Below are 17,193 nucleotides of genomic sequence, written 5' to 3'. Positions count from 1 at the left end.
AATATACAGCGTTATTTCCATACCTTTGAGTTCTTGTACAAGAATGTATTTCGTGCCAGGTGAAGGATCACTTTTACCAACTTCGTTCACTGCAATTACCCGGAACATGTATTCTTCGCCTTGCTTCAGGTTGTCCACTAAGAAAGATTTTTTCCATACGAAGTAAATATTTTGAACGTACAAAATATAGAAATAAAATAATAGATAAAAAATACATATACACAAATAATATAATACATAAATAATACACATGCATAAAAAACAACAAATAAATTAAAAGAAAATCAAATTCTACTTTTGTTAAAAATCAAGTTTAATTCCAAGTACGCTGAAGTGACATTTTTAAGCCTCTTTTCAGATGCTTTTTAGTATTTTTTTGTAAAACGTTATATATTTGCTCTTTGTTTATATTAACAATACCTTTTTTTTTTTCGTTTAAGGTATCCGATTATATTCTAACCAACAATCTTGATGAAATTTTAAAAAATCAATTACTTTGTTTTAGGCGCTTTTACATTAAGCTTCCTAAAACTATTTTTATTTTGTTTGTCCGGTCGTTAGAAGCAGAATTATCGCAATTCTTGTTCTGTGTCATGCCCCCTTGTTTCTGTTTAACCTGGAAGCTGATGTTTAAAGGTACACAGACTACTTTAAATAAATTTAAAATGAGAATTTTTTATTTGAATACTTTTAACGATGTTCAAAAGATGGGGAACAATTAGTTTTGCAATTTAATTTTCATACATTGGCAACCTTTTCTTTTCCATCTGTTTGTGTTCGTATGACATTAAACTTATTTATTGAAAAACTTGATTTTTTTTTCAACTTTTCGGTTACGAAAAAATACCTTAACTTAAAATATTAATATAATAATTTTGTGAGACTTTCCACGAAATATGTACCGATGTTATGCTTCGTAGAAGTATGAAATATTTTGAATTGAATTTTAGATTTATGTACATATCTAAAATTTTTTTCAGACAATTTTTTAAATGAAAAGAGAGAAATTTCTCGAAAAACAGTTAGTGCATGTACTCAAATATGTATATTTAATAGAAATTTTACTTTATCATTAGATCTTACTCAATTTAATACCTTATACCTTAATAAATACAAGTAACAAATATAAAAGTAAAATATTAAATAAATATTTTTATCGGAACGTAATTTAGTAATGCTGAAATTTAACTTATTTTAACCCAAAATGTAATAAAAAAAGAAAACTTATACTTTGGTAATATGTTTATCTCCTGTTTCTATCATTTTAAGTAGTATTCTGCTAAATAACAAGCAGTATTCTGCTAACAGCAATTACTTTTTGGTGTACTTGCTCAGACGAACTATCCATTGAAAAGCGGATGCGTAAATAATTATTTTGAGTGTAATATGAAACTAACAGTAACTTGTATGTAATGTGGTTGGCCAAACTGATAATGTATCTAAGTATCGACATAGAGCAGGTTTTTATACTCTAGAAAACAACTCAGGTTTCTATATGGCCCAAGCGATGCAAGATGCCCAAAAGATTATTATTTAGCAAACTTTTTAGTTAGATGATGGAAAGTTCTGGACAGTGATCTCTAGATCAAGCTAATGAGAGCTGACTATAAAATTGAGTTCATACTTTAAGAAAAGCATTTACTGTGCCTTTACCATTATCAGCGGAATTACTGAAATTATTAAGAGACAGTGTAAATTAGAGTTTAATTAAGATTACCTTTGGTAAAGGGTTGTTCGATTGTAAATTTCTCATTATAAGTGGACCATCGAAGAGTATTTCTGTCATGATATTCGATTATGTAATTTATAATCGGAGATCCTCCGTCACTCTCTGGTACTTTCCAACTCAGTGTCAAGGAATTAGATGCGATCTCAGATGCATTAGGCATGCCAGGAGGTTTCGGTTTATCTAAAAGTAACAAAAACAAACTATATCAATAGGATTTCCTTGATAAGCAAATATAACAATATTTAGATATGTGTAATCTAAACAATAGAAGAAAGATAAGGCAAGCTATGTAATTCGATGATTAATTGGTATAATCTTATACGAGTAAAAGGAAAAGATTTTAATATATATTTAAAAAGTATACTCAGACAGAAATTTAACTCTCATATCTGTAAGTTTAACAGTATTGTTTTTTTTTTTTGTTGATTAATGAATAAAATAGTTTCTTTATAATATTTCTACAATTTATTATCATCTAATATTTAATAACCTTCATGTTGTTTATAACAGCAATTATTTTACATTATTAATCTTAATGTTATTATTTACTTATGTTTTGATACTGTTAAAATTTTATCACTTATTTCCTTTAAGAATTATTTATATGCCTTTAGACTCTTGGCAATTCTTACCGATGATAGAAACTGTGAATTCTGTTTTACATTCATCTACTTTGTTCGTCAACTTGAGAACGTAGTTTCCAACGTCTGGATCCTCCAATTTTTTGATAGTAAGAACCGTTTTGTTGCCATAATTTTCCACGGAACGCTTTTTGTCGGGAGTAATACTCTTGTCCTTGTAGAACCACTCAATTTTAGGTTGTGGCATTCCTGCGAATTCGACATCCACTATGACATTTCCTCCCCGTTTACCTTTGAAATGCCGTTTCTCAGAAACGACACGGGGGGCCGCTAAAAGAGAAATAAATAATATGTAAGTTTCACACTCAAAACAATTTCACATTCATGTGAAACAGCATTCATAGTGTATCCAATAAATTCCTTGTAACAAATGTTAAAAAGGTCTAAGGACGATGAATCCTCTTGTTTACAACGTGAAAATTCAGCTGATGCTGTAATTTAAATTATACACTTCGATGAAAGGAGGCTAAAAAGACAATAAGAATGTGTATTCCAGATGCTTCGGACCACTAGTCTTGGAATAAGATCACACCACAAAGTGAAAATACTGTTACATTTGGACTTCAGAATTCAGTATTTGGTGACCATCCAGTTTTTGGACCTTGATATTAAGGTACCGAAATGCTGGACTCATTTGAAAGCATACTTTTACATTTCATTAGCAGAAAAAATTAAAAATTTGGAAAAAATTCTTTATAGATACGTATAATGAAAGTAGTTTATCTTTGTTTGAATGATAAACCTACCTTCAACTGTGAGAGTAGATGAACATGTTTTTTCTTCGAGTACACAGGTATACATGCCCCTATCTTCTAAGGTTGTGTCTTTGATTATCAGTCGCCGTCTGCAGCCTTCCTTTTCCATAACGACTCTCTCCGTTGGTTTCAATGTTTGACCATCCTTCATCCACCTTACTTCAAAGGTTTCTCGCGTCACTTCCACAAGAAGAGTAGCAGTATCACTTTCACGAACAATAACATCACGAAGTTTCAGTGTGAATTCGGCATGGGCCTCTAAAATAATTATAAATAGGATATTTCAAGATTTCACTTTAATTATCTTCATTAATTTAACAACTCTAAAGTATACATTTTAGTTGAATACATATCATTAGTTTTTTTTGTTTTTGTTATTGTTTTTATATGTACAAAATTATTCTGCAAGTCTTCAAACAAAAATAGGTTACACTATTTTACATTCACTTTTTTCTGCTTTTTGTTGATCTAAACCATATAAAGTGACATCACAACCAATTAAGTAAAAAATAATTCCATTTCAAACAAACAATTTATTATATAAAAAATATCGTATTTGTATCGTAATTTTGCTTTTTATCGAACGTTCTTTTCAAAAGTAGCGTACCTTGAACTTGTAATTTGGTGGTTGTTTTCACATTCCCGGCAATACAACTGTATTCAGCTGCGTCATCTTTCTGTGCTCTCGGCATGATCATTTTATAGACATTTCTTTCCTTAATGAACTGGAATTTATCCTTTTCTGGTACAGGTTCACCATTCTTTAACCATTGCACCGGAACATCAGGACGAGACAACTCAACAGTAAAACTGACGTCCGTGTCTTGAGGAACAACCATCTTTTCTGGCAGTTTGGCTGTGAACTCAACCGTTGGTGCTAAATACATAAATACTTTAAAATATATAATGTGTTCTCTATGTAAAATAAGTGTATAATAAATAAAATTGTTCTATATATAAAATAAGTGTATAGTAAGTAAAGTGTTCTATATATTGAAAGTAGTAAAATTTTAACTGAAACGAATGTAAAGAAATACGAGTTTAGTCAAGAACAAAAAAATGTAAAAGCCTCACCTTCAACTTTTAATTTTGCACTCTTCTTCTTATTTCCAACCACACAAGTGTAAGTTCCCGCATCTTCAAAAGTGGCACTGTAGATGATCAATTTTTGGCGTTTGCCATCTATTTTAAGCATGACATGTTCACTGAATTCTATCTCCTTATCTGAAAAGTTTATGAATAAAAAATAAGAAAACTGAAGGGTTTAAAAAATCCCAGTTTTCAAACAAAATATAAAACACTGCTTCTCTGTATGGTTAGGAAAGCCCGGGGGATTTTAGTAGTTGAAATTCCAATTAAACACTGCTCAGCCAAGCATCATCTTGATCGAATAGGTAACATTGATCTTATTATTAACATTGATTATAGGTAACATTGATCTTATTATTAACATTGATTATAGGTAACATTGATCTTATTATCTTAACATTGATCGAATAGGTAACATTCATCTTGATCGAATAGGTAACATTTTTTAAATAGGCCAAAAAGAAATATATTTCAGTAAAATGTAATTTGGTAATTAAGAAGTTCTCTGAGCTGTCATTGGCTTTCCAGAAAATGTCTCACATAAGAAATTCTTTATAATCGTTGGTGTCATCATCTGTAATTGGAAGCTTTTTTGTGAGTTTAATTCTGTATTCTCTGTACAGCATTCAATCAGCCACAACACATGCATTTTTAGCTTATGATGTCAGTATTATTAATAAATTTGTCACTGATCATTAGCCATTGCATATGCGTAATATCAAAAAGAAAATTCTTTGAAAGTTAGCAAAAGTATAAAAAATCTGATGTGTACACCACATGATTTGCTTGTACGGAATATTAAATTATACGCATTTTTATTGCATTTCCTTTAAACTTATTGTATTGAATAAAATCTTTGTCGATAGCGTATAAACCACAATAGAATAAATGCACTCTTTAAAAATCAGTATATTTGGTTACCACAGCGACACTCTGGCGCTAGGTTCACTTAACAGCGTTATATTTCGTTCAGATTATAACTCAGAATGCACAAAATTTATATCATTTGAAGAATTATTTAATCGTTGCCACATGTTCTATTCAAATACAATAATAAATCTAGAACGATGTATAAAAGAAATTAAGCAAACAAAACAAAAAAGAAACAGTTTTTCACAGACGATTCAGTATTTCTCATTCAATTAATTCAGTTCTCACATCGCGAGAAAGCAAACATATATGAAAACTCGAAATATCTATATTAAAAATTACGAAATAAATCTTAAACACTTATTTCCTCGAAAAAAATCCCAGAAAGGATTAAGCATGATTTAATTCGCAATAATAAATGAAGGCGTTATCTTTGTTGGTGCGAAGCTTAGTCTCTCTAGATTGGCAACAAATCTACTATTCTGCTGTTTCAAGTGTAAACAAAAATGTCCACCATGTTATTTAAAAATTAGGCTTAACCGCACTTAAACAGCTTTTAAATTGTTGATAATTCTACAAATATTGCTTGCAGATTTACTAAAGGCATAAAAACCTTAACCGGAAAATAAGAACAACATAATTCAATCATTTTTAAAGCAAAAAATGCACAATTTACAAACATATCAGAGCAAAGAAACTGAGATCACTGAGCCGGGTAACAGAGTGTATATATATAACAGTATATTTAGTATATACGTTTGGTGCGACCGATTGCAAACGTACAAGGAAGTAACTAGAAGACAATGAACTTTTTTCATATATTTCCGACATAAGAAGACAATGAACTTCTTTTCATATATTTCCTACATAAAGTTTCTTATTTTAGAAATTGTAATTATTTAATTCAGCAAATAAAACATGATATAATGCATCAGAAATTTCAATTTGGTTTTTGTTGTGTGTTTGTAGAACATATAAAAATAATCCTATTTCCTTACTATCTTTAAACCAGCGAGCTCTAGCGTCGCCTTTAGTCAGTTCTACTTGGAATGCAGCACTCTGTTTATTTGCCACAGTAACATCCTTCATATCACCTTTGAAGTCAGGAGGAAGCTCTGCAGAACAAATAGTCACATATTAAATAAAAGGCACATTAAGATATCAATTAAATAAGCATTGATAATGATTTAAGGAATAAGCATGCGAAATTGTAAATAGCATGCATAATACATATGCTGTAGAAGAATCTTTTTTCAGCATTTAAGTAGTTTATACTTAAATGTATTAAAATTCCGTAGCATAAAGCCACTTTAGAAGGCACAGCGATTAGCGGAGGCTACCTGCACGTGATAATGAGCTGGGGTTCACATCCCGGGGCTCTACTGTGATCGCAGAATGCGAGCATTTAAATACGAAAATTTGAAAATGCATTCGAAAGTTTGGGGTAAGGGAAGATGGAATACAACCTTCTTGGATTCTATATAACAAGCGATTAAAACGTTTAATTATATATATGCCTTTGTTGAAGGGTATTTATCTTCATATTCCGCAATATTACTTACATTTAGCAACTGAAAATGTCAGAAGTTTCTTCTAGTTGAACAAGTATGTAGGATATTAGGAAATGTAAATACTATCGATGGAAAATGTAGTCTTCAGTAAGTGCTAACACATAAAGATTGCTTACAATTGCACACCTGAGCTGATCATATGCAATGCTCAGCTTCCAAAATGCTTTCATCGCATTGATTAGAAAACTTAACTTATTGCTTTTGAGGTTTTAGTAGCTTCTTTCCTCGAATATTGTTCATGAAGTTTTGAATATTTTTGTCAGAAAAGTTCAGATTAAAAAAAAAAGCTCACCAACAACAATCAGCTCGGCTGTGCATTCTTTTTCTCCGAGTACGCAGGTGTATTCGCCCTCGTCGTTAACATTCGCGTCTTCTATGATTAACTTCCTTACGCAGCCATCTTCAACAAACTTCAATCTGTTAGTAGGTTTCAGCTGCTCTCCATCCTTATGCCAAGTGACCTAAGTTTAAAGAAATTTAAAAATAATGTAATATAATCCAATCCAATTTACGTTAGGTAAATCAAAACAAAATGGTACAATCATTTACAAACGTAAAATAAACAGAAAAATTAAAAGCGTTTTTGGCCTAAAGAATTGAAAATTTTCCTTTCATTTAACTAGACGGATAATGCTTAAGTTTTCTAGCTAATAAGACCGGATGTAATCTAGAATACCTAAGTAACAGTACAGCTGGAAAGTAAGTTTAGATTTCCTGAATTCCTCCTGTCTCATGTTACATAGTAATATAATGAACTAAAAAATAGCACAAAAATAGAACTGGGTTCTAGAAAATATCATGAATATGTTATTTTGCATTCATAAATATGGCAGGTATGACAAATATGTTTGCTAAAAATGAACAATGATAACACACACTACATATGTTAAATAATCTTCCTCAGTTTTCTTCATCACCACTATACAGACTAAAACAACAGCTCTTTTAAATGTGACTTGCGGTGCATGAATGATTCAAATTTCTAAAAGATGAATGATTCAAATTTAAGGTTTTTCACAATGTTAATTTTCCTTTTTAGGACATAAAAAACAGTGTTATAGGGATCCTTTATTTTAGGGAAGTTTCTCCATTTATCTCCTTCTGTTTAAGAAAAACCATGTTATTTGTAGATGCTTGCTCACAAGTCACATTTGTAAGCTATATAAGATAACCTGCAGCAGAGGCAGAATCATGCATCGCTTGGAGACAAATAACCAAGCGTTGTTGCAGTTTGGGATAAACATGTATGGCAGAGTCCAACAGAATCAAATAATGATTTGGGATGATGTATAATAGTAGTAGAATAAAAAAAATTATTTAAAATAACGACATAGAAAGTCTATACGTAACATGACGGTTTGGCATTAATTCTAAGGCTACGATTATCCACAAAACTAAAGTACAGGTACAGAAATAATTTGATTACAAATATGCATTGTCAGATTTTCATTCTTCTACTCTAGAGATGCTGAGAGTTGGGTACTTGAATTGAGAACTATCATTTTTTTTAAAAACACGGAAAGCATACTGAGAGGTATGCTTTCCGTGTTTACAGGCTCCAAAAATGTACAAAACCATCACGGCTTGTAAAATAAATCATTTATGAGATGATAAAATTAAGAATAAGTCAAGAGTTAAAACCTTCTTTTGGTGCAAATTAAAAGTTTGCTATAAAGTCTTAGTATTGGTAAAAATAAACTAAGTAGAAAACATTATGAGTCTAGGAACAAAAGATATAAAGAGAGAACGGTATTCTCGTTCGAAGTCGAAAAGGGGGATGCATGTTTCTAATTCCTCATTGCTTTAGATATGATGGATTATTGAACAGAACTAAAACTTTGCTTCAGTGCTAGAAGCATATAACTTCGTTAAAAATAACTTACTTGTGCATCAGGATGAGAAACTTTGGTAACGAAGAGAGCAGATTCACTTTCTTTTACTTCAACATCGTAAAGCTTCTCTACGAAATCTACACCCGTTTCTAAAAATACAAACATAGCTGTTATATAAAAACTCAGAGTTGTTTAACAAAGGTAAAAAATAATAGTTACCCTCGAAATCATTTAGAATAAGAAGTCCTCGAACAGTTAAAAATTACAAAATGAGAGCAAATTTAGTCTAATTAAAGCTGTACTGTATCCATATAAAAAACGGTTTATAAAATATAATAAACTTTTTCATTTATATTTACACACTTATAATATATATTTTATATGATTTCACACATTTAGAATATGAACTATTTCATAAAGCAATCAAATGTAGTAGCTTACTTTGAACTGTTACTTTGGCTACATGCTCCACAGTTCCTTTCTTGTTTTTGGCGACACATTTATATTCTCCTGTATCCGGCGTCTTTGTGTCTTTAACGGTGAGTGTATGAACATCTTTGTTGGTCGTCTGTTCAACGTTCTTTGAGGGCTTCAACGGCTTTCCATCTCTGTAAAAATTTAACAAAATATTACAGATGTATTGACTATAAGAATCTCAGCTATCAAAAGCAGCTACTAGAATTCGAGGAAATTAAGTTGCAAAAACTAATCCGATTTCCAGAAAGCACAATTAAATTATACAAAATTAAATTATACAATTAAATTATACAAAAGTTCTTCCCTCCTCATTGGTACCAGAAGCCTCTGCTGCAATTTTCTGCTAACGTTCGCTTACGGACTGTGATAAAATGAAACCTTGAAAAAATTGTAAACGAGAGAAGCGAAAATAACAGACAGAAAAATATGTGTTATACTGACTATGAAAATAAATACAAAAAAGTGAAAAATGTAATATGGTATTGTTTCGACTGCGTCTAAAACGGCAATCAGAAGTTATTAAAAATACATAGACTTTTTATCATTAATGGATTCAATTAATGGATTAATGGAGCTCATAGCGTCATGGAAAAACCTTTTCGTTTAATGGGACTGGCATAAGAAGCTAGCTAATGTGACACAATTAAAGGAAAAAATTTAATAGTTATACGTAGTTAGGCAAGATGACAAAGTTTTTTTTTTTTTTCCTTAAAAGGTATATATTGCAGTTTCTGTTTAGGAAATAGGACAAAGTTTTTTTCCTTAAAAAGTACGAGTAAAAATGACAGTTTCTCTTAGCCAATGTCAAACTGACTGATACTCCGTCCCAGACCTAAGAATTTAGGCAATGGACCAAAAATTCTTGTTTTTAAATACAATTTACTTTTAAAAAAATTTACCAACGGTTACAAACGTATTGATTTCGAAGAAAAATTGTTCAACTTACTTATACCAAGTCACTTCAGGTGGAGGATTACCCTGGATTTTTACAGTCAGACAAACGGTATCTTTCTCCGTGCAAGTTTGGTCTGTATATGTCTGCGTAAAGGATGGAGGTTCTTCCTTCGGCTTCGGTTTTTCTGAGGAAAAAAAACACTTGAATGTAATAAGGAATATTTATTATAATATTTATACTTTGAGCAAGTTAAAGGTATTATATACGTTTATTCGAGCCATTTTTACAGTTTCAAGTCTTTTCCCTTTAAACACAAATTGTAAGGCATGATTATTCGTTAGAGTAAACGCTTACCAGTGACGTTCAAGATAAGGGAAGTAACAGATTTTCCTTCTCTGTTTTCAGCTATAATTTCATAAGTGCCGGCATCTTCTATTTTGGACTGCTTAATTGTCACTGTTACTTTCGTGATGTCCAGATCTTCTGTCACTGTCGTGACTGTGATGCGGTCTGATTCTTTCAAAGGCTTCTGATTACGCAGCCAGGTAATCTGAAATTTAAAAAAATGCAGCGTTTTTAGTACCTACCTTTCTTTTCAATCTTCGGGTATGTCTTAGTATTAGAGAATAAGTAGGGAGTTGTAACAGCTTAAGAGTTAAATCTCCCTGTACTAGTGAACAACTCTCATCATATAAGAAAAAAGTTAACTTATCATAAAAAGTAATAAATTAAATTAAATTAAAAATGTGGATTTTATCCAAGATTTTCTTGGTGTTGTTAACATTTACATACAGATCAAGAATTAGAAATTTTAATTGCCTCCAAGTATGCTAGCTTCATGTTGGCATAATTTCTGGTTCTCATAATATAGAATTCAATGTATTTTCCATTAATAATAACCTGAGAAAGATGATAAAATACTATGCTGTATGGATATTGTAGTACTGGAAGAATAAGTAATTAAACTTACTTATTTACTTATGCATTTTCTAAGAAACAATTCTAATAAATTCGTTAATTCATTTTTATAACTTACATGAATATAATATATATTATAACATTTAAAAAATAATTTTCTTAACATACGTATATAGAAACATTTATGTCTTAATGTGTGTTGTATTTACTATGTAAAGTTTATTTTAATTTACTTAACCAGTTATGTTAAAAAATCTGTACTATCATTTCTCTCTTTACGTTTTGCTGCAAGAATGCAAATTAGCTCGCTTGTATTTAATTGAGGGTTTGAGTTTGCCTGTTGAGAGCGTGTTCTGCCTGTTGAAGGTCACGCTACTAGTTTGCTATTCTAAGATAAGAGATCCTGTCTTCGGCATTGCTTTATTCTTGCCGATAGTCCTTTCACGCTTGTGTAAACTTAAGAGTCAACTTCCGCGGTTAAGTTATTCTGCGTAGACAGCAATATTGCTGCGTTTTGCAATTAATTTTCTACTTTGAGTTCGTGCTATAAATGCTGGCTTATTTGTAAGCACAGGATGTGCCTTCTGTTTAACTTACTTAGTTTTAAATAAAAGAGTCTCATACACTCTTCTTACGTTTACGTTTTCATCTTTAGACATAGCGATAAGTAAAAATTTAAAAAAAAAAAAAAAAAAAAAAAAAAAAAAAAAGGTCTTGTTGTAAAAAGCTTAAAGTCTTGTTGAGGATTAGTCACAAGTTACAATTAATAAAAGGCAAATTCGTACAACTAAATTCAACAGCTTTTATATTCAAAGGTTAATGTCCTGTATTGCAATTATTTAAATGTTAAAAAATTTAAATTCAATTATTCGAAAAGTATAATATAATGGGCATTATGCTGTATTTAATGATACTTGTCTACTTTCCTTTGACTGATAGCAAAATTCTTGAGTGGCGACTTTCCGTGATGCCAGTAAAACTTTTCTCAGGATAAGCAATTACACAATGGACAGACTATGTGCTAATTTCTTGTTTCAAGATCATTTAATTCAATTAATTTTATTATTTCACAAATTGCATTTTAAAATAATGCAAGAATAAATATAAAAAATAAATTCTAAACTATAAATATGTTCAATAATTAAGATACAATAACTTGCCGAACAAATACTAATTCAGAAGTCAGACAACAAAAATCAGCGTTATATTTTCAAATTTTCACAGGACTAGTTTTACCGAACCATTATCTTCAGCTGCAAATTAAACTGTGCAGCTGAGGATGATGGTTCGGTGAAACTATCGAAACTAGTCCTGTGAAAATTTGAAAATATAACGCTGATTTTTGTTGTTTTACTTCTAAATTAATATAAATATGTTCTTAAACAACAAGAACAAGTAGACTTAAATCTTATATTCTGATGGATTTAAAAAGAATATTTCAGTTATACCTTTGGTTCAGGAATTCCGGTAACTTTGCAAACAAGTTCAACTGGTTTTCCTTCTTCTACCTTTTTGTCCTTTGGTTTCTCAGAAAATACCGGAGGTACGCCTTCCAGGATGTCTGTGAGCGATGACTGCCTAGATAGACTAAGGCGAGAGGATGGGAAAAGGTCACTACCATGGTCAGACAGTGGAGCTGAAATAAATCCAGACATGAATGAATTTCGGGCTAAATTCCACATATAGAAATTAAGATCTACAAGTTTAAATTAAAATCGAACCTGCCATACATGAACATAAATTCGAAGATTGACTTCCAGGATATGTTAACTACAAAATTTTGATTCTTTGAAACGTTAAAAAAAAAAAAAAAAAACAACTATTCTGAGCATGAATTCCTCATCGACAACTTGCAAAGAAGCTCCGACAGTTATATCTGTTTAACAAAATATTCATTACATATATTATGCTGAAAAAATACTATCTTAAAATCTTGCTTTCGTAGTTAAATCTTTGCCACACTTAATTCTGTTTTGATAGCTACCAAATGCAAGCATGGTTGTACGACTGATAATACACTAACATAATTCCTGAAATGATGATCAGCCATTAGCATTTATATCACTGAACCATAAAAATATTTCCTAATCAAAACCTAATCACAGTATCCAGTCATATCAGGAAATAAGCGGCTATAATTTTCATACTTACTAATGAAATAGCAATCCAAAAACAAATTAAAATGCGACAAAATCATAAAAAAGCTTGAGTCGTGTTAAAATTAAAACACTTAATTCTTGAAGAGAGAAAATTTAGTAAATTTGTACCATCATAAAAATTAGTCAAACATATAATTTTCTGAAAACTTTCATAAAACATTTAGTGAATATCAGAATTTTGAATTCGCCTGTAGGATGGAAATTTATTGGAATACAATATCCGAAGAATTAATTCAAATTTGATTACCTTCATAAATATTTTCAGCTTAAATTCTATGGCTTGACATTCTACATACCAGATATAGCAGATACATACTAGCTTGGATTCTCATAACTGATAAAGCGCATGTCAAAATTTTAAATAATGATCCAGAGCAGCGGTTCTTTTGACTAATGCGTACCATCTAAATAAAAATTGAAAACCTTTAGTACCACCACTACAAAGTACTACTGCCACCAGCACCCTTGAACAAAGCTCACATCGCATAAATTTATGAGTGTGAGAGAAAAAAGTCAATCAGAATGTTGGGGTTTTAATTTTTGAATTTAATAGCTAAAAATACTTTGCTTCTTTGCGCATCACCTAGTTTTCTCTTGCGTACCACTGGTGGTACGCATACTACCGGTTGAGCACCCCTGATCTAGAGTACATTTGGCGTAGGTGGAATAGCATACAGTTTATGCAATCATGCACTGTTATTACCATTAGGATAAAAACAAGGATAAATACCTTCAACAATGAGTTCTGCCGAACAAGATGCAAATCCTGCAGCGTTCTTGGCAACCACTGTATATGTACCAGCGTCTTCGGGGAAAATTTCTCGAATAATAAGAGTTGTCACATTATCTTCATCGTAAAAGATCTGTAAAAATGTCATTTTTTAGAAATTTGTAACACTAAAGCGTAAATATCCAAACCCATTAAAAAAAACACTGATGAACACAGCAGTGAACGTAAAATCATTACTATAACCTGAGAATTTAGTAACAAATTTTAGTCTAAGAAAATTTCAAAAGCTTAACATTTACGACCATTAGTTATTTATTTTATTAGAAAGTTGTCTCATCTTCTACTTAGTGAAAAGCATTTTTAAACGCAGATATGTTTTAACAGTGATGGCCTGGATGCGTTTGAAGCACAGGAATTTTCTGCACAGACAGATTTTCAGATAATAATATACAATCGTTTAGCAGATATAAATCTTCGCACTGAGCAGTTTAAATCAGTTAGCAGTTTATTTAAAAGCATTATTAATGTAAGTTATATGCTTGATGCTTTTAAATCTTAAAAATACACTTAACATTCCTTACCAATCAAATTCATTCCTTTGATTTTAGAATTTTCATTAGTAACAGAACATTAAATTAGCATTCACATGAAATAAAAGAACAAAACTGTTAATAAATTAAAGAATATGTTACTTCAGTTACATATAACATAACATTAATTTCACAGGTTATTGAACTAAGGCGACTCGAAGCCGATTAATGGAAAAGATCAGTGTGGATAATAAATTGAAAGATGAAAATTTTCTTTCGAGCTCCAGTGTGACGTTGAACCCAGGTAGGGCGCTAAAACAATTTCACTAAGATGATTTTTTGAGCGTTTTAAAAATTTTTTTGTGTTATTTATTAAACTAAAAATTATTTCTGGCTGATATTTTGTCAGCTTTGTAAAATACAAAACAAATATACTAACCTGGAATTCCATAGACGGCTTAATGATCTGTGTCTGCTTGAACCAAGTTATTGTAGGCCTGGGATTTCCACTCACTTGGCAAGACATTTCAGCCGTCTGTCCATCAAGCACATTCAAAGGAGTTAATTTCTTCACAAATTTTGGAGCTGTTAATTTTTCACCCGGTTTAGGTTCTGAAAGACAAAAAATAATTCAGAATTCGGCTCGGGATAATTAAACAAGGGAGTTTATTGATTTCCAAAGCAGAAAATTTTATAGCCATATGTTATTTTATCACAGAATGAAGATTAACTCCAACGTCGAATAATCTAATTAGGTTTTTGAAACACTCACTTCGTAGGACAGGTAATTTCTCTATTTTCTTGCTTAGTGTGTCCTTCATGTAGTGAGTGTAGGTATCCGAATCTTGGAGTACATCAGGGGGCACGAAACCTTTCTCATTCGTGACCACTTTACGGACGAACCACCATTCCTGACTAGTTTTTTCAATGACATGGACGCGCTCCCCTTCTACAAGGCTGATCGAATCCGCTTTCTCCGAAACAAATGAAGATATAGCCACATATTCTGTTGTTTCCTGTTACAGAAAATATGCATAACTTGTTTAATATCAATGTACGTACTTAGTAATAAAAAATCAACATTTTATCTAAGGTAAAACAGCATTTGGTTTTTCACATGCATTATTAACTTCAGTACTTCGACAATATTTGGCTGATAATTTACAAGACAAACATGAAGTATCTCTCAGGTTTCTCACGTAGTATTTGGATAATACACTAGGATGATAATTAATGTTATTCTCGCATTAATGAAGTATTTAGGAATATTGCCAATCATCGAATCAACACAATATATATATTTAAATATATATATATATACTGTTACAAAATGTACAGGAGCGGTGAGATAGCTTCCCCACAAAGCAGTTTTAGGGTTGCCATAAAATGGCAAGGGAAGGCAGTGTTTCCACATTTGGCGAGAAATAGCCCAATTGGCGACAAAATTGGCGATATGCCATGAACGGATGAAGAACCTTCTGGAACGAATTCTTACCGGTTTAGACCAGAATGTTCTCGAACACAAGCCGAAAGCTATATAAACCCTGCTGGTCCACTGTCAGAGTGTGCCTCGTCGAGAGGGCGAGTGAGTGTGCCTCGTCGAGAGGGCGAGTGAGAGTGCCTCGTCTAGAGTGCGAGATAGTCAGTATCGAGTTGGTGTCTCATCTAGCGAGTCAATCCCTGAGTCGATCGAGTTGACAGCCGGGCAGCAAGTGCCGAGTGGGTCGTCGAGTGCACCGAAGGAGTCTGTTAGTGTATCGCGGTTAGTGCATCGTCGAGAGAGCGTGTTGAGCTCCGGGAACGACTGAACCGAAGAGTTGGGAGCTGTGCTCGTGTGTCTTCGAGTGCATCGCGAGTTGTAGCGTGAACAGTCTCGAGAGTACGTGGAGTTCCAAGAACGACCAAGCAGAGTCGGGAGCTGTACTCCGGAAAGCAGAGTCGGGTGCTTTGCAGGAAGCTGTCGCCACCGTGATAGCCTGATAACCTGAAAGCTGTGTCGCTGATTGTGTCAGCGTGTTTATAGTAGTTCATCGACGACTGTAAAACGTGTTTTGGAGCTGTCCTGACAATACTGGCTAATAAAGTGTGTTTCGATACTTCATCAAGTGTCGTCGTTATTCACTCCAAATCTACAAACCCCGCACGAACGTGAAGGAAGAAAATAACGTAACAACTGGTGTCAGAAAAGAAAAAAGAACGCAACAATATATATATATACATCATTACAGAAGTTGGCATTCTAATATTAGCTGTGACATCACGTGTTTATGACAAAATGATTTTAAGATAACCTTCACATACTGAAATAACCAATTTTGGTTAAACATCCCAGTTTTATTGTATTATTACATTTAAAGCATACGGTTAGCTTAACGAAACAAGTTTGTTTTCACTTCTGGATTGATAGAAAGAAAAGAAGGTACTGAAGATTTTATGAAAAAAGAGATCTAGATGTGAACATTCAAATCTCAGAAAGCGAGCTTTTAAAGGATGGGAATCTGTTTGCTTAAAATCCATCAGCCTCGACAGCTATTGCCAACTTCAAAAAGTTTCTGCAACAACACAAAATTTAGGAATGAAGCCAAAAGAGGTAAAAACGTGATGATCGCAATTAAACATATATATAAGGAATTGTGTTATTTAAATTTATTACTGAAATATTTCTACAAGAGAATACTAAATGCAATGAAGAGATACAATGATATTCTATGAAAGTTCCAGACCCTGAACAATGAATTAATATTTATACTGATGAGCATAACGGCTGTCCTACAATTCAAAAAAATTTAAAGAGTTATTAGGCTTTCTTAAAGGTATCCACGCTTATTCTGGCGCTTATACAATGAAAGAAGAATCCGGAGCTGGAAGAGGAACGAATTAGCGAATTCTGGTGTCCTTCATTAGAGATAATAATTTCAGGGAAAAAAATTGATTGATTAAATATGATCACGCGGAGGGTTTAACATATGAATATGGACAGCTTTATAGAAGCTAATA

The 17,193-nt window shown here is 32.1% G+C and overlaps 1 protein-coding gene across 1 annotated transcript in view; it reads right to left on the bottom strand.

Annotated features, from left to right (window-relative positions):
- The window catches only part of LOC118183992 (uncharacterized), a 543,427-nt gene that overhangs the window by 22,669 nt on the left and 503,565 nt on the right, over positions 1-17,193 (bottom strand). The window contains exons 143-158 of the mRNA XM_085809921.1: positions 14,969-15,212; positions 14,636-14,808; positions 13,667-13,799; positions 12,226-12,413; positions 10,214-10,409; positions 9,911-10,043; positions 8,929-9,095; positions 8,539-8,636; positions 6,948-7,116; positions 6,083-6,199; positions 4,200-4,349; positions 3,733-4,002; positions 3,117-3,383; positions 2,362-2,640; positions 1,718-1,909; positions 24-137 (exon numbers count right to left, since the gene is read on the bottom strand). Of these exons, the coding sequence (XP_085666047.1) occupies positions 24-137; positions 1,718-1,909; positions 2,362-2,640; positions 3,117-3,383; positions 3,733-4,002; positions 4,200-4,349; positions 6,083-6,199; positions 6,948-7,116; positions 8,539-8,636; positions 8,929-9,095; positions 9,911-10,043; positions 10,214-10,409; positions 12,226-12,413; positions 13,667-13,799; positions 14,636-14,808; positions 14,969-15,212 (2,890 nt within the window). The remainder of the gene's footprint in view (positions 1-23; positions 138-1,717; positions 1,910-2,361; positions 2,641-3,116; positions 3,384-3,732; positions 4,003-4,199; positions 4,350-6,082; positions 6,200-6,947; positions 7,117-8,538; positions 8,637-8,928; positions 9,096-9,910; positions 10,044-10,213; positions 10,410-12,225; positions 12,414-13,666; positions 13,800-14,635; positions 14,809-14,968; positions 15,213-17,193) is intronic.

Source organism: Stegodyphus dumicola, chromosome 2 (genome assembly GCF_044657685.1).
Source record: "Stegodyphus dumicola isolate Sdum_Otavi_A_Nest chromosome 2, ASM4465768v1".
NCBI classification, from domain to species: domain Eukaryota; kingdom Metazoa; phylum Arthropoda; class Arachnida; order Araneae; family Eresidae; genus Stegodyphus; species Stegodyphus dumicola.
This window is presented reverse-complemented; position numbering and strand designations above follow the sequence as displayed.